Genomic DNA, 26,635 nt, shown 5'->3' with positions numbered 1-26,635 from the left:
ACTATAGCTGACTAGGGTATATTAGACTTAACAGTTACTATATATAGTAATGAACTTCTATACATTTTACATCAGATTAAAACTTTGGGTGTCAGATAATTATTTATTAAAAGCTCGACATTTTAAATGAGAATAAGAAAGAAAAGTATGTCTTTGTGCCCCCTTTTCCCTGTTCATGCCCTATCGGCCCCCCTGGCTAAACTTTGCTAGATCCGCCCCTGCACAGCTACCAGCGTCAGCTACGTAGAAAAAGATCCTCGAGTAGAAAGTAACATTAAATACATTCTAACAACAGCTGATCAAGCTTAAACGTGCTGCTGTTGTTCAGCCGCTGGTTTCCTCTTTCTGCTGCAAAGTGGGCCAAAAACAAAGAAGACAGACGATCAGCTGATCATTGATCAGTTTCATGATTGAAGTAGCAGCAGGAGAGAGAGAGGAGGCAGCCGCTCCATATACCGGTTGTTAAGCTTAACGTGGGAATGCTTTACAAACATTTATCCGCTGGTCATTCGACATGAGGAATGACTTCTGCATTCTTAATTCAGCTCAAGACGCTGTAACAGTAACAGTAACAGTAACACTTTCAATCCGCTAGTAAAAGGTAGTTCTATTAATCTGCGCTCATTACTCTTGAACCAGAACTGGATGCAAGTCCCAAAAGAACTGAATTGTAGAACTGAAACTGAATGGTGAGAAGTGAATCTGAAATTATTCGAGAGCTTAATTTTTTACGGATAAAAGCAAATGAATTCATTTTCAAAATATAAAATTCAATTTCAATTTAGTGATGATCATTTTCAAACCAATAAATGGAAATTCAAATTAGGCTAATTCAAATTCCGTTTTTAAAAGCATTTATTCAAGTTACAATTCAGATTCAATCCGAGCGATTCAAATTCAAATTTAACTTATTCAAATTCAGTTTCTGATGACACAGATTTCTGCCCATAAAACCTGCAGTCAGCTGACACTGAAGAAGTCACTTGGACGAGTGACGAATCGTTTCCCACAAAACGCTACATCCAGATGAACAGAATCAACTTTTGGAGATTTACTTTCCTGGATGATTGAGATGCATCAAGACGATATTCACTCTGTTTTCTGTTGTTGGAACAGCATCTATCATCCGTATGGAGGCCTCCTGGTTGACTCAGTGATTCTCCCAACATTTTCTTCAACTGACAATCATTGCCTGTCTTTAAACACGTGTCTTAGGTTCAATGTCAACACCATTATGGACTTTGTCTCCTCCTCCTTTGGCTCTTCCATCTCACTGTGCAGAGAGTTGAGGATTCATTTATGTCTGATGTACAGTTGGTCTTGTAAAGTACTTTATTTGTACTCTTAGATGTTTCTAGAAATATCTTTCTGGGGTTTCTTCTTTCTTCTTAAATCTTTTATTTAGAGATGCTGTGTTTTTCTCTCACACCTTTGGTATCTTTGCGAGCCCTTGTAGGGGAGATACAAGGGCTCGCAAAGATGGTAAATGTGACCTGGTTCAGGACACTGGCCCACATAGCTCTTTCTTTAGACTAAGCAGCACTAAATGACCCATTTCTAAACCAAGCTTTACCAAACTAAGTAATGCAATGATCTGGCAGGTGGTTTCGGGTAAGTGGCAATTAAGCACGAGACACAGTATAGAGTGCTTTCTACAACAAGCCATGTATACTTTACTTTCAATAAAAGGTTAGTGTTAGTTTGCTTTGCTTCTGAGAGTCTCAGTTCTGGTCCTGACAGTTCATAGCATGCTTCCTTTGCAGTTTTATTTACACAGCGCCAAATCACAACAACAGTCGGCTTTTATATTGTAAAGCAGACCCCACCGTAACACATACAGAGAAAAACCCAACAATCATATGATGTGAATATGTTTCTGTGTGTGAATGTGTGTGTGAATGTGTGGATGACTGGATATGTAAAGCGCTTTGGGGTCCTTAGGGACTAGTAAGGCGCTATATAAATACAGGCCATTCACCATGTTTCTGAACTGAACTTATGGAGTTGGCAGAACAGAGACAGATTTCTGCCTATTTCTGTGTCAGTAGCTGTTTATGCATAAATTTAATTTTGACCACTTTTGTTTCTTGTTGCTCTCTCGCACTTTACTACTTTTACCACTTCTATAGTTCTTATTAGGGATGTTGTGATGAAACTCACCTATGTTCTGCATCTATTCTCAGCACACGGCTCTTCTGATTTAGTTCAAGGCAAAAACATCAGGAACAAAAGGTTGGAGACATTTTTGAGCCTACCTGTAACCTGTCCAGTGTCTACAACACATGCACAGATGAACATAGCAGAAGCAGTGCAATAAATATTTTTTGTGGTCTTGCTAAAAATTCACACAAATTACATTTAATATAGAATAATACAGAAATAGCCTGTTTTTAAGTTAGTCGACTGAATTAGAAAGAATGAAAATACAGAAATACAGTTGTTAATGTCATTTATTGATTAATTCTACAATCTAGTGTTAAATGCAGCTGTTTTCACAGTACACAACAGACAGAAGTTAGGATAAATGATCAGATCAATAATATTTACACAACTGAACATCTTTCTTTCGTAGTTAAATATTTCATCTAAATGCTGACCCTCTGATCGGACGAATGCAATTAACTCATGTGAAAATAATCTGGGATCCTTTTGAACATGCACACTATACAGAGCAAGTACACATATTTACCGGCTTCTAGAATCAAAGATACATTTCCCACACTTCTATTTATCCCCTCCGTTTCGACACTTTCATATAAGATGAAAAATAAACATAAAACACGATCAGACTGGAAATGAAAAGATGAGCTAGAACTGTAAATACATCTGCTGTTCATTGCAGATTAATTACAGTCACATGTTGCTCTTTATAGAAGTGCAGCAGCGATGATGGCCACTGTGACAGAAACCAGGCTGACTTCATTAACCACTGCCCCCGCTACTACTGCCGTGGGTGTAGCTTTGGTTGTGGTTGGAGCAGCTTTGGTTGTGGTTGGAGCAGCTGTAGTTGTGGTTGTAGCAGCTTTGGTTGTAGTTGTAGCAGCTTTGGTTGTGGTTGGAGCAGCTGTGGTTGTGGTTGTAGTAGCTTTGGTTGTAGTTGTAGCAGCTTTGGTTGTAGTTGTAGTAGCTTTGGTTGTAGTTGTAGTAGCTTTGGTTGTAGTTGTAGCAGCTGTGGTTGTAGTTGTAGTAGCTTTGGTTGTAGTTGTAGCAGCTTTGGTTGTGGTTGTAGCAGCTGTGGTTGTAGCAGCTTTGGTTGTGGTTAGTGCAGCTGTGGTTGGAGCAGCTGTAGTTGTGGTTAGCGTAGCTGTGGTTGCGGTTGTTGTTGGAACAGCAGCTGTGGTTGTGGTTGGATCAGATGTGGCCGTGGTTGGAGCAGCTGTGGCCGTGGTTGGAGCAGCTGTGGCCGTGGTTGGAGCAGCTGTGGTTGTAGCAGCTTTGGTTGTGGTTAGTGCAGCTGTGGTTGGAGCAGCTGTAGTTGTGGTTAGCGTAGCTGTGGTTGCGGTTGTTGTTGGAACAGCAGCTGTGGTTGTGGTTGGATCAGATGTGGCCGTGGTTGGAGCAGCTGTGGCCGTGGTTGGAGCAGGTGTACTAGTGGCTGCATCCGTGGTTGTGGTTTGTGTGTCGGCTAAAGATGTTCAAGAGCAACATTGATGAAATTATTTCACTTTCAGGCCCGTCTCCTGTACAAAGTAGAATTTGTGATATTTTGTGTAAACTTACCAACAAACAGAAGCAGGATGGCAAAGATCTTGGTCGTCATTGTGGAACGATCCTTTACTGTTTTAAAGATAAAATGATTGGTCATAATATGATGTAACATTCAGAAGTGTTCAATGTGCCCTCACATTTGTCATTATTCCTACTCATATATCATATTATTATTATTATTATTATTATTATTATTATTATTATTATTATTATTATTATTGTTGAAAAAAAGGATATAAAACATGAGAGAGAGGATATGCATTTATCCTAACTTTGGAAATTCCCACGTTAAAATAACCAAAACATTAAACACAACCTATAACAACATAGCTTAACTAAGTTGGAATAACTGAAAAACAGAAAACATAATTACATAGATACAAGGGAAGTAAAATAAAATAAATGTGTTGACCAGCTTAATAAGTAATAAGTGATTTTTATGACAAACCTTTGTTTAAAAGGAGAAAAATAACTCTAGACTTTATTTTTTAAGGAGTAAAACTATAAAACCCTTTTTCTCCCAGAAACAAAAGCACGCAAAGTACTGTCATAATATCTAAAGTGTTATTTCTTTCTTTCTTTCTTTTTCTATTATTTTCTATTAAATAATATAATGGAACAAAGACAGAGCCAGCAGTTTTCACTGAGGTTAAATTTGGTAAAATATCCAGGATGAATGAACTTACAGGTTTCGGTGGCTTCCCTCCTGAGATAGAAAATGTGATGCTCACAGAGTCCAACTGTTTAATTGTCGATGTTCTTCAGTCGTTTTATACCCACAGAAGGCTGACCGTGACATCAGGTGCTGAACAAAGACACAGGGAGGGAAACTGGTTGGGTGACTTCTCGTGTTAATGTGATATTAGATTTACTTTTAGTTTTTTTTTACTGATGGCTGTGAACAGAGTGAGCGAGTCTCCAGCCATCACACGGCAGAGGCTCTTTCAGGCTCGGTGCTGGGTTTCAGCCAATGGGGTTAGAGATCTTGTCAAATCCACAGGCCTTCAAGCACCTTGAAAGAGTAGTTGTCAAACAGCTAACAGATCATCTGCAGAGGTTTATTTGAAGAGTTTCAGTCAGGTTTCAGAGCTCATCACAGCACAGAAACAGCTTTAGTGAAGGTTACAAATGATCTTCTTATGGCCTCTGACAGTGGACTCATCTCTGTGCTTGTCCTGCTAGACCTCAGTGCAGCGTTCGATACTGTCGACCATAATATCCTATTAGAGCGATTAGAACATGCTGTAGGTATTACAGGTACTGTGCTGCAGTGGTTTGTATCATAGCTATCTAATAGACTCCAGTTTGTGCATGTAAATGGAGAGTCCTCTTCACACACTGAGGTTAATTATGGAGTTCCACAGGGTTCAGTGCTAGGACCAATTCTGTTTACATTATACATGCTTCCCTTAGGCAGCATCATTAGAAGACATAGCATACATTTACACTGCTATGCTGATGACACCCAGCTCTATCTGTCCATGAAGCCAGATAACACACACCAATGAGTTAAACTGCAGGAATGTCTTAAAGACATAAAGACCTGGATGGCCGCTAACTTTCTGCTTCTTAATTCAGATCAAACTGAGGTTATTGTACTCGGCCCTGAAAAGCTTAGAAATATGGTATCTAAGCAGATTCTTACCCTGGATGGCATTACCTTGGCCTCCAGTAACACTGTGAGGAACCTTGGAGTCATTTTTGACCAGGACATGTCCTTCAACGCACATATTAAACAAATATGTAAGACTGCTTTCTTCCATTTGTGCAACATCTCTAAAATTAGAAATATCCTGTCTCAGAGTGACGCTGAAAAACTAGTTCATGCATTTATTACTTCCAGGCTGGACGACATTTATTCATTTATTCATTTATTCCACAAAGAAATCCAGAACTCAAAATACTGATCAAACTATTTCTTTATTATTTCTGAATTATTTCACTGCCTCTCTGTTGTAAAAACTAATCGTAAGGTATGTTTTTCTTGTTGTTTATTATAAAACTCTGAGTCTAAATTTAAAAACATGAAACTAACAGAAACTAAGCCAGACGTTTGTTGTTTCATTTCCATTAGAGCTGCAGTCAAAGGCTGTGTCTCCCCTCATGCTCCGGTTGATTAACTCCTGACATGCGGTGAAAGAGGATATGGGATTCATTAGCTCGCAAAAACGATTCCTTTGTCATTTGAGCCAATGTTTGAGAGCAATCTGGTGCGCAGGTTCACTTTGTTTGCTTGTTTCCAATGGAGAGTTTCTCATAGACGGTGTGTTTACCCATCCAACCACTCACAGATGGTTCAGTGCTGTGATGGTTCAGTCAGAGATGTCGGTTCAGGACTGAATAAAACCAACTGGGCTGTCTCATTATCATTTTGTTTGTTTGTTTTTTAATAGACACATCAAACACCCACACGTCTGTCTATATATCCTTTAAAAAATTTCTTTCAAACCATCATTAACTTAACCTCAGCTCGGAGCCTGTGCCAGCTATCATCGGATGAAAAAAAATCAACAATAATAAAGTGGCTAAATGTGTGTTAAGAGATGTCACAGTGCAGGCTCGAATTATTTGAAGTAGTTTGAGTGCCTCGTCTACAACGTCATAAAACCTCCTCACGGTTCTGGGTCTGGGTCCCAGTGTTTTGATTTGTGGGGTTATTGCTGTCTGTGCTTTGGTTTTGTATTTCTAGATCTTAGATTTTAGTCCCACTGGTTTTCTCTGTTTTCAGGTCAGTCGTGTCCCTGTGTGAAGCCCGTGTCCTTGAGTCTGTGTATTTCCTGTTTTACTTTGGTAGTCTTCAGTCTGTGTGCGTCAGGTTGTGTTTTGTTGTCCTCTGTCTCTGTCACGGTTCGACCCAGCATTTTGAGTTTATTATGTGTTGGTTTATCTCTTGAATGATCGTTGTGTTACCTTTGTGATTTGTTGGTTACTATTTGAGTTCCATGTTTCTGTTTACTCGTGGTTAAGGATTTGTGTTCTCATGTTTTGTGTGAGTTTAGTTCTGCGTCCTCGTGTAGTGATCTCTTGTTTCCTGTTTTATTGTGGAGGTCTGTGTCTCATGTGAATGTGTTCAGTTTTACCTCATGTCTCGTCTCGTTAATTACTCCCAGCTGTGTGTAATCCCCCTGTGTTTCTCTGTGTGTATCTAAGTCGTGTCCTCTGTCATTGTAGTTGCTGGTCTGTCTGTGTATCCACCATGTTTCATTCGTGAGCTCCCTGCCGTCATCATCATGTACCATCGTCTTCCTTCCTTTATGTCCAGGTTCGTGTTCTTGTTCATGCTCAGTAGTTTAGTTGTCCCAGTATAGTTTAGATCTCCATTTTGCCATTTGCCTCTCTATATTTCAATTCAATTCGATTCAATTTTATTTATATAGCGCCAAATCACAACAAAAGTCGCCTCAAGGCGCTTCATAGATACAGAGAAAAACCCAACAATCATATGACCCCCTATGAGCAGCACTTTGGCGACAGTGGGAAGGAAAAACTCCCTTTTAACAGGAAGAAACCTCCAGCAGAACCAGGCTCAGGGAGGGGCGGGGCCATCTGCTGTGATTGGTTGGGGTGAGAGAAGGAAGACAGGATAAAGACATGCTGTGGAAGAGAGACAGAGATTAATAACAGATATGATTCAATGCAGAGAGGTCTGTTAACACATAGTGAGTGAGAAAGGTGACTGGAAAGGAAAAACTCAATGCATCATGGGAATCCCCGGCAGCCTACGTCTATTGCAGCATAACTAAGGGAGGATTCAGGGTCACCTGGTCCAGCCCTAACTATATGCTTTAGCAAAAAGGAAAGTTTGAAGCCTAATCTTGAAAGTAGAGATAGTGTCTGTCTCCTGAATCCAAACTGGAAGCTGGTTCCACAGAAGAGGGGCCTGAAAACTGAAGGCTCTGCCTCCCATTCTACTTTTAAATACTCTAGGAACAACAAGTAGGCCTGCAGAGCGAGAGCCAAGTGCTCTAATAGGGTGATATGGTACTACAAGGTCATTAAGATAAGATGGGGCCTGATTATTTAAGACCTTGTATGTGAGGAGCAGGATTTTGAATTCTGGATTTAACAGGAAGCCAAAACAGGAGAAATCTGCTCTCGTGATTTGTTTCGTGTTCAATAAATCACGACTTCACGACTGCCTGCGTTTGGATCTTCCTTTACCTTTTCCACACGGCTCTTCTCACTCGCGTGACAGTACGGACCAGCCAGATATGGATCCAGCGGCATTCACCCCACCCACAGAGCTTCGAGAGCTCATAACGGGCTCAGCTTCAAAATTAATCAACCTGTGGCTTGAGCATGAGGGAGAAGTGTTTCTCTACGTTCTGGAAGCCAGCCTACAACAGCTTATTTCCGATTATCCCCGGCTATTGGACTCACTGCACCCGCTGGTACAAAACTTCATTTTGATGGACCGCAGTGCTTGAAAAAAGCCTGGGTGACAGTGCTGTAAGTCATGCCTCCACCATCACCCTGTGTGAATGTGGACGTCAAATTCAAATTCAAATTTTATTTGTCACGTACACAGTCATACACAGTACGATATGCAGTGAAATGCTTGGACAACTGCTCGTGACCTAAAGAAAACAAAAAAGGAAAAGGCTATGAATAAGATAGGAAATAAATATGAAAAATTAAAAAGGGTAAATTTAACTAGGAAGGAATAAAATATAAATTAAGGTTAAAAATGAAATAACTGTACAACACAAATTAGAATGAAGGGTAAATTTAACTGGGAAGAATAAGATAAAATATATAAATTAAAGTTGAAAATAAAATAACTGTACAACAAAATACACAAATCACACTGCACCGATGCCAAACAACACTGGCAGAAAAACAGTATTTAATGTCCTGGAATAAGAACTGGTTGTTTGGTGGTTGTGATTGACTAATGCCAAGCAGACAGACTTCAGACCTGTGGCCTGCTGTTGTTAATAAAAAGCAGAAGAAACTGCTGTGATCTGGATTTTTCTTCACGTTGCCTTGCTTTATGTCCCTGCCGATTGAGCACTGACTCCACAGTGAAACAGGAGATGAGTCACGGGGACAATGATCTTTTTGTCATTCAAGCTTTGGTTTGAGAGAAATACGATGAGCAGGTGCACTTTGTTTGTTTGTCCCCAGTGGAAAATTGCTGTGACGTCTCAGTGTGTTGCGTATGCTGCTGCTCCTTTGACAGTCCCAGGTCTGACTGATTTGTCAGACACATCCAGGTCTCCTCTGTGTCCATTTTCCATGCAGTGAGCAAATATCCACTGCCTTCTGTAGAGCTACAGAAGGTCATTTAAACCTGTAGAGCAGTAAGAGGAGATATATATATATATATATATATATATATATATATATATATATATATATATATATATATATACACACACACACACACACACACACACACACACACACACACACACACACACACACACACACACAGTGCCTTAAAATTCACTAAAAAGCAATCTTTTCCATCTTTTAAATCTCTAAAGTTACATAAATCCAGCTGTTTAATGTTGGTGGTTCCTGTGTTCAGTGCGTTTTTATTTAAACTCCTTCCATACATGTAATTTTTTTTTTACTTTTCCAATGAAAAAAACAAATGATTTGCCAAATCTCTAACAAGCATTTATAAAGAGTTGGATAAATGTCCTCGCTGTGGGTATTTGGTTTGTAATGTTTCGAGTAGAAAAGTTTCTTAACTGGAGATATCTATAGTGGTCTTGGTTTTCAAATTCAAATTTTATTTGTCACGTACACAGTCATACACAGTACGATATGTAGTGAAATGCTTTCTAAATGAAAGATTTGCTTTAAAGTTTGGAAACTCATAATTTCATCTTCCTCTATAATACCACATATTGATATGATCCCTTTTTCTATCCAGACAAGTTTATGTTTAAGTTCATGTTTCAATGAAAATATATTGATAATGGCTTAAACCCTGTCTTGCCTGTCAGCTTTTGCAGTTCTCGGCTTGTGCCAGAGTGGCCGGCTTCGGACGGGGATCAGCTGCCTCTGGTTCTCTGGACCTCTCCACACTGCTGGGATGGATCCACAGTTGTTATCGAGATGTGAGGGCACAAGTCTTCGAGACTCTTGGGCATCCCACCCTCATTATCAAGTACATGTTGTCAAAAAAGACACACACACACACACACACACACACACACACACAGTGCCTTAGTTTTATGCAGCACCACAGGGGTTTTACGATGAGTGTTTGTGAAACTGTTTGTCACTGAATAAAAGGCGGCAAGGGGACACTAGGAGTCGGAGTCGTCTGAGGTTGGGTGCAGAGTTGCTGCTCTGAGATTCCGACTGGACTCCCCTTGCGCAGGGTAAAACGATCGACCACTGTTTGTCTTGCTTTGTTCACGGTGATAAGTCTCTGAATCAGTGGGGCCTGCAAGAGCAGACCTAACACCCAGGACCGCTTACCAATATTTTTGGCTTTGGTTTGGCTTTTGTGTTTACTGACAAAGTCAATATTAATAAAAAATGAAAACAAAATATTTGAGTGTCTTTATGAAGCGTTCTGGTGTAACCACAGGAGCGTGCTTAGTTCCTTTTGTTTGTCATGAAGAAACCACAAACAAACCTTTGGTACTGAGTCGTGTCTGTCAGCGGAGCCTCGTTGGTATGCTGTCGCTTCTCCAACTCAGTACTGCTCAGCAGGTTTAGGTAGCAGAAAAGAAATGTGATGCCAAACCAGCCTGCAGGGTAATATGATACAGCTCTGTGCAGTATAACCTGTAATGATAATTAGTATGGTCAAAGAATGGTGGCCCTGGGTGATATTTTTCAGTGTCTTTTTGGTCTTACATTAAGATTATTTTCCAAATTCCAATTACAATAAAAGGTGTGAGAGAAAAATCATTACATTCAAGATGACTTATCCAAAGATTCAGTGTTTACTATCTTCTTAAAGAAAACAACAGCCTCACATTTGATTAATGGCTGCCATAAAACAGAATTTAAACCTACTGTGTTGGTGCCTTTCTGTTTCCATCATATTTCAAATGTTAAATACGATTGAAGTCAGAGTTGCACACACACACACACACACACACACACACACACACACACACACACACACACACACGCACACACACACACGCACAGGTCAGCTGGTAACAGCAGACAGAACTACAGTTAATACTTCAGGTTTAATGTTGACGCTTTGTTCTCAATAGTATGCACATGTTCATGGAAAAGAAAATATGACACAAATATCATTAAACCGAGCACTGATCATTCTGGCCCCACCCGGACTCCTACCCAGCATCCACCTCCACCTGCTTCAGCTCACCACCAGGTGGAGACAAGTTGACAGCACAGCTGCTCTCTTCAAGCTGTCTGCTGCGCCTTTATATACGTATGTATAAATATGATACAATAGTACATATATATATAAATATGATATATGTACCTGTTAATAAAAAGCAGAAGAAAAAACAGAAATTATATGCCACACACACACACACACACACACACACACACACACGCATATATAAAATTCTACCTTGAATAGCATATAATTTCTTCTATTTCCTTCTATTAGGTATGCTGCGCCTATTCACTTATTCCTGCCCCGCCCAGAATTTGAAATCTCTGGGATTATTAAAGGTCATCTTATCTTTGTTCTGTTAACGTGAGAAAGAAATGATTAAGAAAGCTGTAAACAGGCTAAACCTGTCAGCTGCCACAGTGTCTCTAATTTTGTCTTTGACAGGTGGGAGGTGCCACAGCTTTGGCATTGCATAATAAGATGTGACCTAATGTGACCCGACCACTGAGCTCTGACATTTTGGAACATCACTCATGATTTCCTGCAGCTTTGTCACAAAAGCCTGTAGCTGAGGTGGGATTTATGCTTTATGAAACCATATTTTTTAAATGGACTAGCCTGTTTATGACACAGATAATTATCACTCGTTTTCATTTCGATTAATTATTGTTTGAGACGACTGAGAGTAGTTTACTTTCCAGGTTCAGAGATCATGCCAAAGTCTCACCACACAACCCACAACCTGGAACACCCATTAATAAAGCCACCACAAAGCACTGTGTATAGTTTATTCTATTTATTGTGAGTCATTCTCACATAAAATGTGTTTGTTTATTAAACTCAGAGCTGAAAACAGGCTGATCCTACAACATTTTTTAGTCTTTTAGTTAAAAGAAGATGATTATTTTCATCTGCACTTACATTTATACTTGGAGGTGTGGTTGTTGGTGGACTTCCCCTTTAAAATGCAAACATTGGAAAGCTGGGTGTCAGAGCAATCTTTTTCCACTGATATCAGCTATTCAAATAAAAAAAGGTGGTAGCATTCTGTTTGTAAATACAATATCTCAACAATGTTGGGAATGAATTCCGAATAAACCAAGTTGCATAAAGTGTTCTGAGTGCTCAGGTAGAGTAGAAAAGAAAACAGACTCGTTCTTTTATAGAAATCAACAATTTATCAGCTGAAAACTGACAAAATGCCTATTGACTTAGAAACTATGATTCTTACAGTTGGTGTGTATTTTCAGCATATAAAATTATTTTTTAAGGATTTAAAATATCATGTCATATTTGACCTCTGACCTCTCCTTCAAGGTCAACAGATCGATCTGAAGATCAAAGTGATAAAAATGCTATACATAGCTATTTCTGTCATGTAAACAATAATAGGAAAAATGTTTCTTATTGACATTGTTCATATTCACATCAATAAAAGACTATAATAAACGATAAAACAGATAAAAACAATAAAAAGAAAGACTTTAGTTATTAATGTTTAAGTTGTCTCACACAAAATACCAAAGTGAAAAAGTTTGTTTTAAATTCTTGTAAATTTATTCAAATGATAAGATAAAAATACAATATTTACATAATCATTTACAGCCCAAACTGTTTTTGAGTCTGAGACATTTCCTTGGACTTCATGGCTTGGTTAGTTCTCTGACATGGACAGTCTGCTATGGGACCTTATATGGACAGGTGTGTGCTTTTCCTAATCATCCTAAATGCCCATCATCTACTAAATTTTGTAGGATTTTGAGGTGATAATAAATCCATAAGACTGTAACATGATCATCTGTGGAACAAGTGAAGCACTGTGTATACTTTCCGGATACACTGTATGTAAATACTTTATCTCTTTGTTGACGGTGTGATGGAACCAAACCTGTTTTGTGTGACATAAAAAGTTGGACAGTTGGAATCAGTGGGCATTACAACTTTAATAACATCAGCAAAGACAACCTAGAACCACAAGTAACTTGTAAGTAACTTGTAAATAAATCTTGAATATATGTCCTAATTTCACAATAATGATTCAGTTATTTGTTACAAGATGTTAAATATATTCTATAAATATATTCAATTGTTTATTATTTTTTATATTTATTAATTATCTTTGATCAGTTGAGTAATTTTCTGGGAAAAAAAGCTAATATAAAAGGTCTACAAAAGTGTTCTTATAAAGTCCAAACATACTGAGGCATTTAGGGCATTAGCTGCACTTTAGCTTGTTTTTTTTTTTCAAAAGGTGCTTCTCTTTAGATACGGCACTGTAGCGTTTTAGAAGCTTGCAATTTTCACGAGCAAATTGTACAGTTATAAAAAAAATTATAGATAAGCATAGGAGAACAAATTCAGAATGCTGTTGTAATTATGATTAGGATCTTTTAAAAGATATTTTATTATGAAATATATGATAATTTAAATATTGAAGTGGTGATTCTGCTTTTGAAGGTTTGTAACATTTTCCCAAAATGATGGTGAGGGTCGTTGTCATCTTATTTCTGTTTGTTGGTAAGTTAATTATGAAAAACATTACAGAATATTAATGAATAAAAAAAAAAGTAGTGTGAAAACAATATCAATCTCACACTGGCTTAGGTGGTGCAAACGCTACAACAACAAACACAGCTACAGAAACTACAACTGAAACATCACCAACCACAGCTACAAGAGATGCACCAACTACAACCACAGCTCCACTAACTACAACAACAGCTCCACCAACTACAACTACAGTAACACCAACATCAACAACAACTACAGCTCAACCAGCTACAACCACAACTCCACCAACTACAACTACAGCTCCACCAACTACAACTATAGCTGCACCAACTACAACCACAGTTTCATTAACAACAACAGCTGAACCAACTACAACCACAGGTCCACCAACTAGAACTACAGTCACACCAACTACAACCACAGCTTCATCAACTACAACAACGGCTGCACCAACTACAATAACAGCTGTGCCAACTACAACCACAGCTGCACCAACAACAACTACAGCTGCCCCGAGAACAACCACAACTGCACCCACAACCACAGCTGCCCCAACAACAACCACAATTACTCCAACAACAACCACTCCTGCTCCAACAACGACCACAGCTGCTCCAACAACAACCACAACTGCTGCCGCAACAACAACCACAACTGCCACAAGAACAACCACACATGCCCCAACAACAACCACAACTTCACCCACAACAACCACGACTGCTCCAACAACAACTACAGTTGCTCCAACAACAACCACAGCTGCCAACCAAACGACAACCACAACTGCGGAATCAACTGCAGCAGCCCCAACAACAACAACAGCTGCTCCAACAACAACTACAGCTGCTCCAACAACAACCACAACTGCCCCAACAATAAACACAACTGCTTCAACAAAAACGACAGCTGCCCCAACAACAACCACAATTGCGGTATCAACCGCAGCTACCCCAACAACAACTACAGCTGTTCCAACAACAACGTCAGCTGCTTCAACAACAACTACAACCGCAGAGACAACAACAACCACAGCTGCCCCAACAACAACCACAATGGCAGCAACAACCACAGCTGCTCAAACAACAACTACAGCTGTTCCAACAACAACGTCAGCTGCTTCAACAACAACCACAGCTTCCCCAACAACAACCACAACTGCCCCAACAATAAACACAACTGCTTCAACAACAACGACAGCTGTTCCAACAACAACCACAATTGCGGTATCAACTGCAGCTACCCCAACAACAACTACAGCTGTTCCAACAACAACTTCAGCTGCTCCAACAACAACCACAGCTGCCACAACAACAACCACAATGGCAGCAACAATAAACACAACTGCTTCAACAACAACGACAGCTGTTCCAACAACAACCACAATTGCGGTATCAACTGCAGCTACCCCAACAACAACTACAGCTGTTCCAACAACAACTTCAGCTGCTTCAACAACAACCACAACTGCTCCAACAACAACCACAGCTGCCCCAACAACAACCACAATTGCGGTATCAACCGCAGCTACCCCAACAACAACTACAGCTGTTCCAACAACAACCACAATTGCGGTATCAACTGCAGCTACCCCAACAACAACTACAGCTGTTCCAACAACAACTTCAGCTGCTTCAACAACAACCACAGCTGCTCCAACGACAACTACAGCTGCCCCAACAACAACCACACCTGCTCCGATAACAACCACAACTGTCACCCCACCAACATCCACAACTGCACTCACAAGCACAGCTGCTCCAACAACAACCACAGATGCTTCAGGAACAACTACAGTTGCTCCAACAACAACCACAGCTGCCGCCCCAACAACAACCACAACTGCGGCATCATCCACGGCTTCCTCACCGACAACAACCACCACTACACCCACAACCACAGCTGCTCCAACAACAACTACAGCTGCTCCCACAACAACTACAATTGCGGCTCCAACAACAAATACAGTTGCTCCAACAACAACCATAACTGCCGCCCCAACAACAACCACAACTGCACCCACATCAACCACAGCTGCTCGAAGAACAACGACATCTGCACCCGCATCAACCACAACTGCAGCTACTCCAACAACAACCACAACAACTGCACCCACAACCACAGCTGCCCCAACAACAACTACAGCTGCTCCGACAACAACCACAACTGTTGCCACAACTGCAGCAGCTCCAATAACAACCACAACTGCTCCAACAACAACCACAGCTGCCCGAAGTACAACCACAACTGCACCCACAACCACAGCTGCTCCAACAACAACTACAGCTGCACCACCAACAACCATAACTGTCGCCACAACAACTACCACAACTGCGGCCACAACCACAGCTGCTCAAACAACAACCACAACAACAACCACAACTGCACCCACAACCACAGCTGCCCCACCAACAACCACAACTGCCACCCCAAGAATAACCACAACTGCTCCAACAACGACCACAGCTTCCCCAACAACAACAACAACAACAACAACTGCACCCACAACCACAGCTGCTCCAACAACAACTACAGCATCCCCAACAACAACCACAGCTGCTCCAACAACAACTGCAGCTTTCCCAACAACAACCACAGCTACAAGAGATGCACCAACTACAACCACAGCTCCACTAACTACAACAACAGCTCCACCAACTACAACTACAGTAACACCAACATCAACAACAACTACAGCTCAACCAGCTACAACCACAACTCCACCAACTACAACTACAGCTCCACCAACTACAACTATAGCTGCACCAACTACAACCACAGTTTCATTAACAACAACAGCTGAACCAACTACAACCACAGGTCCACCAACTAGAACTACAGTCACACCAACTACAACCACAGCTTCATCAACTACAACAACGGCTGCACCAACTACAATAACAGCTGTGCCAACTACAACCACAGCTGCACCAACAACAACTACAGCTGCCCCGAGAACAACCACAACTGCACCCACAACCACAGCTGCCCCAACAACAACCACAATTACTCCAACAACAACCACTCCTGCTCCAACAACGACCACAGCTGCTCCAACAACAACCACAACTGCTGCCGCAACAACAACCACAACTGCCACAAGAACAACCACACATGCCCCAACAACAACCACAACTGCACCCACAACAACCACGACTGCTCCAACAACAACTACAGTTGCTCCAACAACAACCACAGCTGCCAACCAAACAACAACCACAACTGCGGAATCAACTGCAGCAGCCCCAACAACAACAACAGCTGCTCCAACAACAACTACAGCTGCTCCAACAACAACCACAATTGCGGTATCAACCGCAGCTACCCCAACAACAACTACAGCTGTTCCAACAACAACGTCAGCTGCTTCAACAACAACTACAACCGCAGAGACAACAACAACCACAGCTGCGCCAACAACAACCACAATGGCAGCAACAACCACAGCTGCTCAAACAACAACTACAGCTGTTCCAACAACAACGTCAGCTGCTTCAACAACAACCACAGCTTCCCCAACAACAACCACAACTGCCCCAACAATAAACACAACTGCTTCAACAACAACGACAGCTGTTCCAACAACAACCACAATTGCGGTATCAACTGCAGCTACCCCAACAACAACTACAGCTGTTCCAACAACAACTTCAGCTGCTCCAACAACAACCACAGCTGCCACAACAACAACCACAATGGCAGCAACAATAAACACAACTGCTTCAACAACAACGACAGCTGTTCCAACGACAACCACAATTGCGGTATCAACTGCAGCTACCCCAACAACAACTACAGCTGTTCCAACAACAACTTCAGCTGCTTCAACAACAACCACAACTGCTCCAACAACAACCACAGCTGCCCCAACAACAACCACAATTGCGGTATCAACCGCAGCTACCCCAACAACAACTACAGCTGTTCCAACAACAACCACAATTGTGGTATCAACTGCAGCTACCCCAACAACAACTACAGCTGTTCCAACAACAACTTCAGCTGCTTCAACAACAACCACAACTGCTCCAACAACAACCACAGCTGCCCCAACAACAACCACAATTGCGGTATCAACCGCAGCTACCCCAACAACAACTACAGCTGTTCCAACAACAACCACAATTGCGGTATCAACTGCAGCTACCCCAACAACAACTACAGCTGTTCCAACAACAACTTCAGCTGCTCCAACGACAACTACAGCTGCCCCAACAACAACCACACCTGCTCCGATAACAACCACAACTGTCACCCCACCAACATCCACAACTGCACTCACAAGCACAGCTGCTCCAACAACAACCACAGATGCTTCAGGAACAACTACAGTTGCTCCAACAACAACCACAGCTGCCGCCCCAACAACAACCACAACTGCGGCATCATCCACGGCTTTCTCACCGACAACAACCACCACTACACCCACAACCACAGCTGCTCCAACAACAACTACAGCTGCTCCCACAACAACTACAATTGCGGCTCCAACAACAAATACAGTTGCTCCAACAACAACCATAACTGCCGCCCCAACAACAACCACAACTGCACCCACATCAACCACAGCTGCTCGAAGAACAACGACATCTGCACCCGCATCAACCACAACTGCAGCTACTCCAACAACAACCACAACAACTGCACCCACAACCACAGCTGCCCCAACAACAACTACAGCTGCTCCGACAACAACCACAACTGTTGCCACAACTGCAGCAGCTCCAATAACAACCACAACTGCTCCAACAACAACCACAGCTGCCCGAAGTACAACCACAACTGCACCCACAACCACAGCTGCTCCAACAACAACTACAGCTGCACCACCAACAACCATAACTGTCGCCACAACAACTACCACAACTGCGGCCACAACCACAGCTGCTCAAACAACAACCACAACAACAACCACAACTGCACCCACAACCACAGCTGCCCCACCAACAACCACAACTGCCACCCCAAGAATAACCACAACTGCTCCAACAACGACCACAGCTTCCCCAACAACAACAACAACAACAACAACTGCACCCACAACCACAGCTGCTCCAACAACAACTACAGCATCCCCAACAACAACCACAGCTGCTCCAACAACAACTGCAGCTTTCCCAACAACAACCACAGCTGCTTCTACAACAACCACAACTGTCGCCTCAACAACAACCACAACTGTTCCAACAACAACCACAATTGCGGCTCCAACAACAACCACAGCTGCTTCAAGAACAACTACAGTTGCTCCAACAACAACCACAGCTGCCGCCCCAACAACAACCACAACTGCGGCATCATCCACAGCTTCCTCACCGACAACAACCACAACTACACCCACAACCACAGCTGTTCCAATAACAACTACAGCTGCTCCCACAACAACTACAATTGCGGCTCCAACAACAACCACAGCTTCCTCACCGACAACAACAACTGCTCTCACAACATCAGCTGCCCCAACAACAACCACAACTGCCCCAACAACAACCACAGCTGCTTCTACAACAACCACAGCTGTCGCCTCAACAACAACCACAACTGTTCCAACAACAACCACAATTGCGGCTCCAACAACAACCACAACTGCACCCACATCAACCACAGCTGCTCGAAGAACAACGACATCTGCACCCACATCAACCACAACTGCGGCCACAACTGCAGCTACTCCAACAACAACCACAACTGTTGCCACAACTGCAGCAGCTCCAATAACAACCACAACTGCTCCAACAACAACCACAGCTGCGGCCACAACCACAGCTGCCCCACCAACAACCACAACTGCCACCCCAAGAATAACCACAACTGCTCCAACAACGACCACAGCTTCCCCAACAACAACAACCACAACTACACCCACAACCACAGCTGTTCCAATAACAACTACAGCTGCTCCCACAACAACTACAATTGCGGCTCCAACAACAACCACAGCTGCTCCAACAACAACCACAATTGCGGCATCATCCACAGCTTCCTCACCGACAACAACAACTGCTCTCACAACATCAGCTGCCCCAACAAAAACCACAGCTGCTTCTACAACAACCACAGCTGTCGCCTCAACAACAACCACAACTGTTCCAACAACAACCACAATTGCGGCTCCAACAACAACCACAACTGCACCCACATCAACCACAGCTGCTCGAAGAACAACGACATCTGCTCCAACAACAACCACAACTGCGGCCACAACTGCAGCTACTCCAACAACAACCACAACAACTGCACCCACAACCACAGCTGCCCCAACAACAACTACAGCTGCTCCGACAACAACCACAACTGTTGCCACAACTGCAGCAGCTCCAACAACAACCACAGCTGCCCGAAGTACAACCACAACTGCACCCACAACCACAGCTGCTCCAACAACAACTACAGCTGCACCACCAACAACCATAACTGTCGCCACAACAACAACCACAACTGCGGCCACAACCACAGCTGCTCAAACAACTACAGAAGCTTCAACAACAACCACAACTGCACCCACAACCACAGCTGCCCCACCAACAACCACAACTGCCACCCCAAGAATAACCACAACTGCTCCAACAACAACCACATCTTTCCCAACAACAACAACAACAACAACAACAACAACAACAACAACTGCACCCACAACCACAGCTGCTCCAACAACAACTGCAGCTTTCCCAACAACAACCACAGCTGCTTCTACAACAACCACAACTGTCGCCTCAACAACAACCACAACTGTTCCAACAACAACCACAATTGCGGCTCCAACAACAACCACAGCTGCTTCAAGAACAACTACAGTTGCTCCAACAACAACCACAGCTGCCGCCCCAACAACAACCACAACTGCGGCATCATCCACAGCTTCCTCACCGACAACAACCACAATTACACCCACAACCACAGCTGCTCCAATAACAACTACAGCTGCTCCCACAACAACTACAATTGCGGCTCCAACAACAACCACAATTGCGGCATCATCCACAGCTTCCTCACCGACAACAACAACTGCCCTCACAACCTCAGCTGCCCCAACAACAACCACAACTGCCCCAACAACAACCACAGCTGCTTCTACAACAACCACAACTGTCGCCTCAACAACAACCACAACTGTTCCAACAACAACCACAACTGCGGCCACAACTGCAGCTACTCCAACAACAACCACAACAACTGCACCCACAACCACAGCTGCCCCAACAACAACCACAGCTGCTCCGACAACAACCACAACTGTTGCCACAACTGCAGCAGCTCCAACAACAACCACAGCTGCCCGAAGTACAACCACAACTGCACCCACAACCACAGCTGCTCCAACAACAACTACAGCTGCACCACCAACAACCATAACTGTCGCCACAACAACAACCACAACTGCGGCCACAACCACAGCTGCTCAAACAACTACAGAAGCTTCAACAACAACCACAACTGCACCCACAACCACAGCTGCCCCACCAACAACCACAACTGCCACCCCAAGAATAACCACAACTGCTCCAACAACAACCATATCTTTCCCAACAACAACAACAACAACAACAACAACAACAACAACAACAACAACAACAACTGCACCCACAACCACAGCTGCTCCAACAACAACTGCAGCTTTCCCAACAACAACCACAGCTGCTTCTACAACAACCACAACTGTCGCCTCAACAACAACCACAACTGTTCCAACAACAACCACAATTGCGGCTCCAACAACAACCACAGCTGCTTCAAGAACAACTACAGTTGCTCCAACAACAACCACAGCTGCCGCCCCAACAACAACCACAACTGCGGCATCATCCACAGCTTCCTCACCGACAACAACAACTGCCCTCACAACCTCAGCTGCCCCAACAACAACCACAACTGCCCCAACAACAACCACAGCTGCTTCTACAACAACCACAACTGTCGCCTCAACAACAACCACAACTGTTCCAACAACAACCACAATTGCGGCTCCAACAACAACCACAGCTGCTCCAACAACAACTACAGTTGTTCCAACAACAACCACAGCTGCTGCCCCAACAACAACCACAGCTGCTGCCCCAACAACAACCACAACTGCCCCAACAACAACCACAGCTGCTTCTACAACAACCACAACTGTCGCCTCAACAACAACCACACCTGTTCCAACAACAACCACAATTGCGGCTCCAACAACAACCACAGCTGCTCCAACAACAACTACAGTTGCTCCAACAACAACCACAGCTGCCGCCCCAACAACAACCACAACTGCGGCATCATCCACAGCTTCCTCACCGACAACAACCACAACTACGCCCACAACCACAGCTGCTCCAACAACAACTACAGCTGCTCCCACAACAACTACAATTGCGGCTCCAACAACAACCACAACTGCCGCCCCAACAACCACAACTGCGGCATCAACCGCTGCTGCTCCAACAACAACTACAGCAACATTAACCCCAACTAAAGCATCAACCACAACTACCACAACAAAAACCACCTCCTCTGCTATTGTTAACAACTTCAGCTTTCTTTCCCTAGGTCTGGCTCTAATACCACATGTTCTTAGCTCATATTCTTAATATTTTTCTCTTAAGTTCACATCCTTTAAATGAAGTCACAAACCAAAATACATGTGGAAATGTAAAATAATTAAGTATGTAAATTTTAATTTGTCTTCATTGGTTTGATAGAGAAAAGTTAATTTAAACAGTTTTAGTGTTTTCCTCCTCGAGATGATGTTTGTGGATGTATCAACCAAACATGTGTGATTTGATAACTGATAAAAATATTGTAATGTCTGCTATCTCAACACTGATCTTATCATGGCACTTTTCAAAACTATCATAAATAAAGTCTTTTTGCATTGATTAGTAAATGTCCCCTGACTTTTCAAGGTTGAGAATAATTTCTCATAATAACAATTTCTCTACAATAGTCAGTGTTAATACTAACTTATTCAGCTTTTTTTATTTTGCTGCAACTCACAATAGTTCTCTCATCACATTTTGTAAATTAAAGACCGTGCAGTATTTGGAAGACAAAACAAGTAAGCACAAACTGTGGGAGAATATAGAGTGACATCCTGGTGTTATATGTAAACACACACAGAGAGAGTATATACGCATAAAAATTATGATATTTCAAAGCAAAAGTCTGAGTGATTCTGATAATCCAGATTATATGACTGTGGTTTTATGGGGTCTGATATCTCCTTGTATGTCACGGCTGGCGGGGTGAGCCGTGTGGTGTTGGAGGAAAAGGAGGACCCAAAATGCGGCAGTGACTGATGATTCGAGTGACGTTTATTTACAAGGTGGCAGTGGCAAAAACAGGCAGTGAAGCATGACAAAACAACTGAAGAAACCTAAACTGGGAGAACTAAATGACAAACCTGAGACCATACAAAAGGGGTGCGGGGCAGAGAGACGCAGAGACAGGAACGGAACACCATAGAACGCAGATGAACGCAGACGAGCCGACAAAGAACACAGACCGACACCCACTAAATATACACACACACAAGGTAATCAGGTAATCACACACACAGGAGGGAAGAACAGCTGAACCTAATACACATCAGAACCGGAGGAGACACAGACTTTCAGAATAAGACAGGAACTCTAGGACACGAGCCTACAAAGTAAAGCAGGGAACACACGGACTGATTTACAACACAACACTAAGGACAGACACAGGTAGGGCTGAATATACACTAACTTCAGGTTCAACCCTAAACCAACACAAATCAGAACAAACACAAGGCACAAAAATGAACTTCAAGAAAACACAAAACGCTGGGTCAAAACGACCCAGGACCGTGACATTGTAATGTAAACAATCAACTCAAATATCCAATTTGATTATTAAACTTGACAGTGGTAATCTAACACAACTAACATTTGACACTCACATACAGCTGCTTTTACAACCACAGAGGTGCAGAAGAATGTGATGTAAGCAGAAACTTTGTGTTGATTTTGTCTCTGTCTTTCTTTGTGTTTGCACAAGATTTACTGCACTGTCCCTCAGCCCAAAACAGTGTTTCACACATTACATTACACACTGAGAATAAGGGCTCAGTGGAAGGCGTCTCACTCCCACTGCGCCACATATGGACATTTGGTCAGGACCTGTTGTCATCACACTTTAATGCAACAGGTAACTGACACAACTTTTCCCCTTAAATAAACGAGACCTCAAAGAAGACCAATACGAATCTTACTGCAGGTACGAGAATTCTAATTAGAGGACTGAACCTGTTCACAGTCACAGCGGTAAAATGTAGCAGGTCACTTCTGAAAAATGTCACAGAGCATGTGTGAAACAGCACTGCAACAGTCAGTGTTGTTGTCTGTTTCAGGAGGACAAAAGCAGAGAGACACTTGCATTCAAGCTGTTTCTGCACACACCTTTAACCAGGACGATATCTACCATTACTCCACCTGCACATTATTATCTGGATGCTGATATTATCACATGTCTGGCTCATAAAACATAACACTTTCTTTCACTGTAGTGGACAGCTTACAAGTAATGGAATCATAATTGTCCAGTTGTATTAATGTTCTCTGAATGGAGTTAGAAAGTTAGGGAGGTGTTGGAGTGGCTTCAGGGAACTGAGTGTAATGGAATTTCTTTCATTTGATGTATTAGTCACATGTTTTAGTAATGGTAAATGGCCTGCATTTGTATAGCGCTTTTCTAGTCCTTAAGGACCCCAAAGCGCTTCACACTACATTCAGTCATTCACCCATTCACACACACATTCACACACTGGTGATGGCAAGCTACGTTGTAGCCACAGCTGCCCTGGGGCGCACTGATATCAGTTTTCTGTCACTTAATTGTACACATGTGGGATACCATTAAGTTTCAACTTTATTGCATGCACACAGTTGCGTGTTGTGGAGACAGCTGGAGACACCCAGTTTTTACATGTCTCCGGAAGAGGCAGGGGGCAATCTTTAGATAACACAGTAAGAGGAGATAAAGGCTGTAAAACTCTCTGTCTCTCTGGGGACCTGTATTTAAACCAGAGCTATGCTGTTCATCAGTAGAGACCCTGCTATCAGTCCCATGATGATTGATTACAAGAAGGCCTATGACTCAATGCCCCACACCTGGATCCTGGAATGCCTAGAACTATATAAGATCAACAGTACCCTGAGAGCCTTCATCAGGAACTCAATGGCGGACAACACTGGAGGCCAACCTCAAGCCCATAGCATCAAGTGCATCATCTACCAAGGAGATGCTCTGTCTGTTCTGCATAGGCCTTAACCCCATTCAGTGAGATAATTGACAAGACTGGCTACGGATACCGACTACAAAATGGAGCAGTTGTCAGCCACCTCCTGTACATGGATGACATCAAGCTGTATGCCAAGAGTGAACGAGACATCGATTCACTGATCCACACTACCAGGCTATACAGCAATGACATCGGGATGTCATTCGGGCTGGAGAAGTGTAGTCGGATGGTAACAAAGAGGAAAGGTAGTCAGAACGGATGGGATCAAACTACCACAAGGCAACATTGCAGACGTAGAGGACAGTTACAAGTACCTGGGGATCCCGCAAGCGAATGGGAACCATGAAGAGGCCGCCAGGAAAGCTGCAACCAGCAAGTAGGGTCAGGCAAGTCCTGAGGAGTCAGCTGAACGGTAAGAACAAGATCCGGGCTATCAACACCTACGCCCTGCCCGTGATCAGGTACCTTGCTGGGGTAATAGGCTGGCCAAAGGAGGAGATAGAAGCCACGGACATCAAGACAAGAAAGCTCCTTACCATGCATGGAGGGTTTCACCCCAAGTCCAGCACTTATGATAAGGCTTCTCTCAAAAGACACTTCAGAGTAAGTGATAAAGTACTTGTCTTACTTATTTTACTCACTTACTCATTTTTACTTGGTTACCTTGAAAGTACAAAACCCCTCCTATGCCACACTTCTGTGTTAACTGCACCCGACTTGATGCAACCATGCAAGTTAGAAATTGACGCCAGTGCTGTTGGGGCTAGAGCAGTACTGTTGCAAAAAGACTTGCAGGGATTGGACCACCCCATTTGTTACTTCTCCTGCAAGTTTAACAAGCATCAGGTAATTTACTCCACCATTAAGAAGGAGACATTGGCTCTGTTGCTAGCTCTTCAGCACTTCCATGTTTACTTGGGGTCTGGCACATTACCCATTGTAGTGTACACTGATCATAATCCACTTGTATTTCTTGCCCGAATGTTTAGCCACAATAAATGCCTCATGCGATGGGCCGCACTGCTGCAAGAAAACAATTCAGAGATTTGGCATTTAAAAAAAGACAAAAAACAAACGTACTGATAAAGTAGTAGTTGATGACCTCTCCCGGTTGTGAGTATGACTTGTTTTGTTGTCTGTCATGAATATTGAAATCTGTGTATACAAAACGTAGTCTTGTATTTTAAGGGGAGGGGTGTTACGGCCCTGGGCCTTGGAGAGAGTCAGACTACCCTTTTGTTTATGCAAATCTAGGTGTGCCAGTACTCGTGGATGACTGGCTTCTGGGAGTCCTGTGCCAGCCTTCTTTTATGCAGATCACAGTGTGCCAGACCTCGCGGACGATTGGCTGCCTGGAGATCCCATGACCACTCCATGTCTAACGAATGTGTGTGTTCGTGTATGTGTTGACCTTACATGCTCTCTCAATTCACCCGTTGCATTTCTGACCTTTTACCAGAACAGAGGCTCATCCTTATGTGTAATAACCTAACTGAAACTATATGTACTATATTGAATAAATGTTTTAATCAAGAACCTCTACTAAAAGCTTAATAAAAGAATATAAAAGTATAACAGACAATTTGAATAACCTAGTAATTCAAATAGCCTCGTCTAACCAGCTCCTCAGAATAACCTGCACTTAGACTCTGGTTTCAGTTTCAGTTCTGCAAACGCTCTGGAAACCTGCAGTTTCCTGTCACTCTGACTCTGTACAGAGCGTACTCAAAATCAACAGAATCAGCACATACACACTTAAGATTATAACAAGCATTCAAAAGCATTTAAGATTATAGATTCAACTCAACAGTTTAAAGTGGTTATAACTGCACCTGTAATAAAGGCTAATTGGGTACCAAAATGTTTCAACATCTGAATGCACTATCAATGCT

General features: G+C 42.7%; 2 protein-coding genes across 2 annotated transcripts; one reads left to right on the top strand and one right to left on the bottom strand.

The window, feature by feature from the left end:
• Positions 1–2,389: 2,389 nt before the first annotated feature.
• LOC147303129 (uncharacterized) lies at positions 2,390–4,469 on the bottom strand. Its single transcript, XM_086280747.1, has 3 exons — positions 4,395–4,469; positions 3,721–3,777; positions 2,390–3,625 (listed from the first exon to the last, which is right to left on the bottom strand). The coding sequence occupies exons 2-3, from the start codon at positions 3,758–3,760 to the stop codon at positions 2,868–2,870; spliced, it is 798 nt and encodes a 265-aa protein (XP_086136873.1). The 5' UTR covers positions 3,761–3,777; positions 4,395–4,469; the 3' UTR covers positions 2,390–2,867.
• Positions 4,470–7,919: 3,450 nt separating this feature from the next.
• Positions 7,920–26,110, top strand: LOC147303128 (uncharacterized). Its single transcript, XM_086281208.1, has 9 exons — positions 7,920–8,099; positions 9,666–9,779; positions 13,902–14,380; positions 16,373–17,251; positions 17,930–18,363; positions 19,201–19,472; positions 19,554–20,198; positions 20,451–20,940; positions 25,998–26,110. Exons 1-9 carry the CDS (start codon positions 7,920–7,922, stop codon positions 26,108–26,110), a joined length of 3,606 nt encoding a protein of 1,201 aa, XP_086137334.1.
• Positions 26,111–26,635: the final 525 nt, after the last annotated feature.

Source organism: Aulonocara sp. 'chitande type north' Nkhata Bay, linkage group LG22 (genome assembly GCF_057382095.1).
Source record: "Aulonocara sp. 'chitande type north' Nkhata Bay isolate Kocher_YH1m ecotype deep benthic linkage group LG22, A_spYH_male_GT1.1, whole genome shotgun sequence".
In the NCBI taxonomy this organism is placed as follows: Eukaryota; Metazoa; Chordata; class Actinopteri; order Cichliformes; family Cichlidae; genus Aulonocara; species Aulonocara sp. 'chitande type north' Nkhata Bay.
The sequence above is the reverse complement of the archived record's forward strand: the minus strand, read 5'-3'. Positions and strand labels throughout refer to the sequence as shown.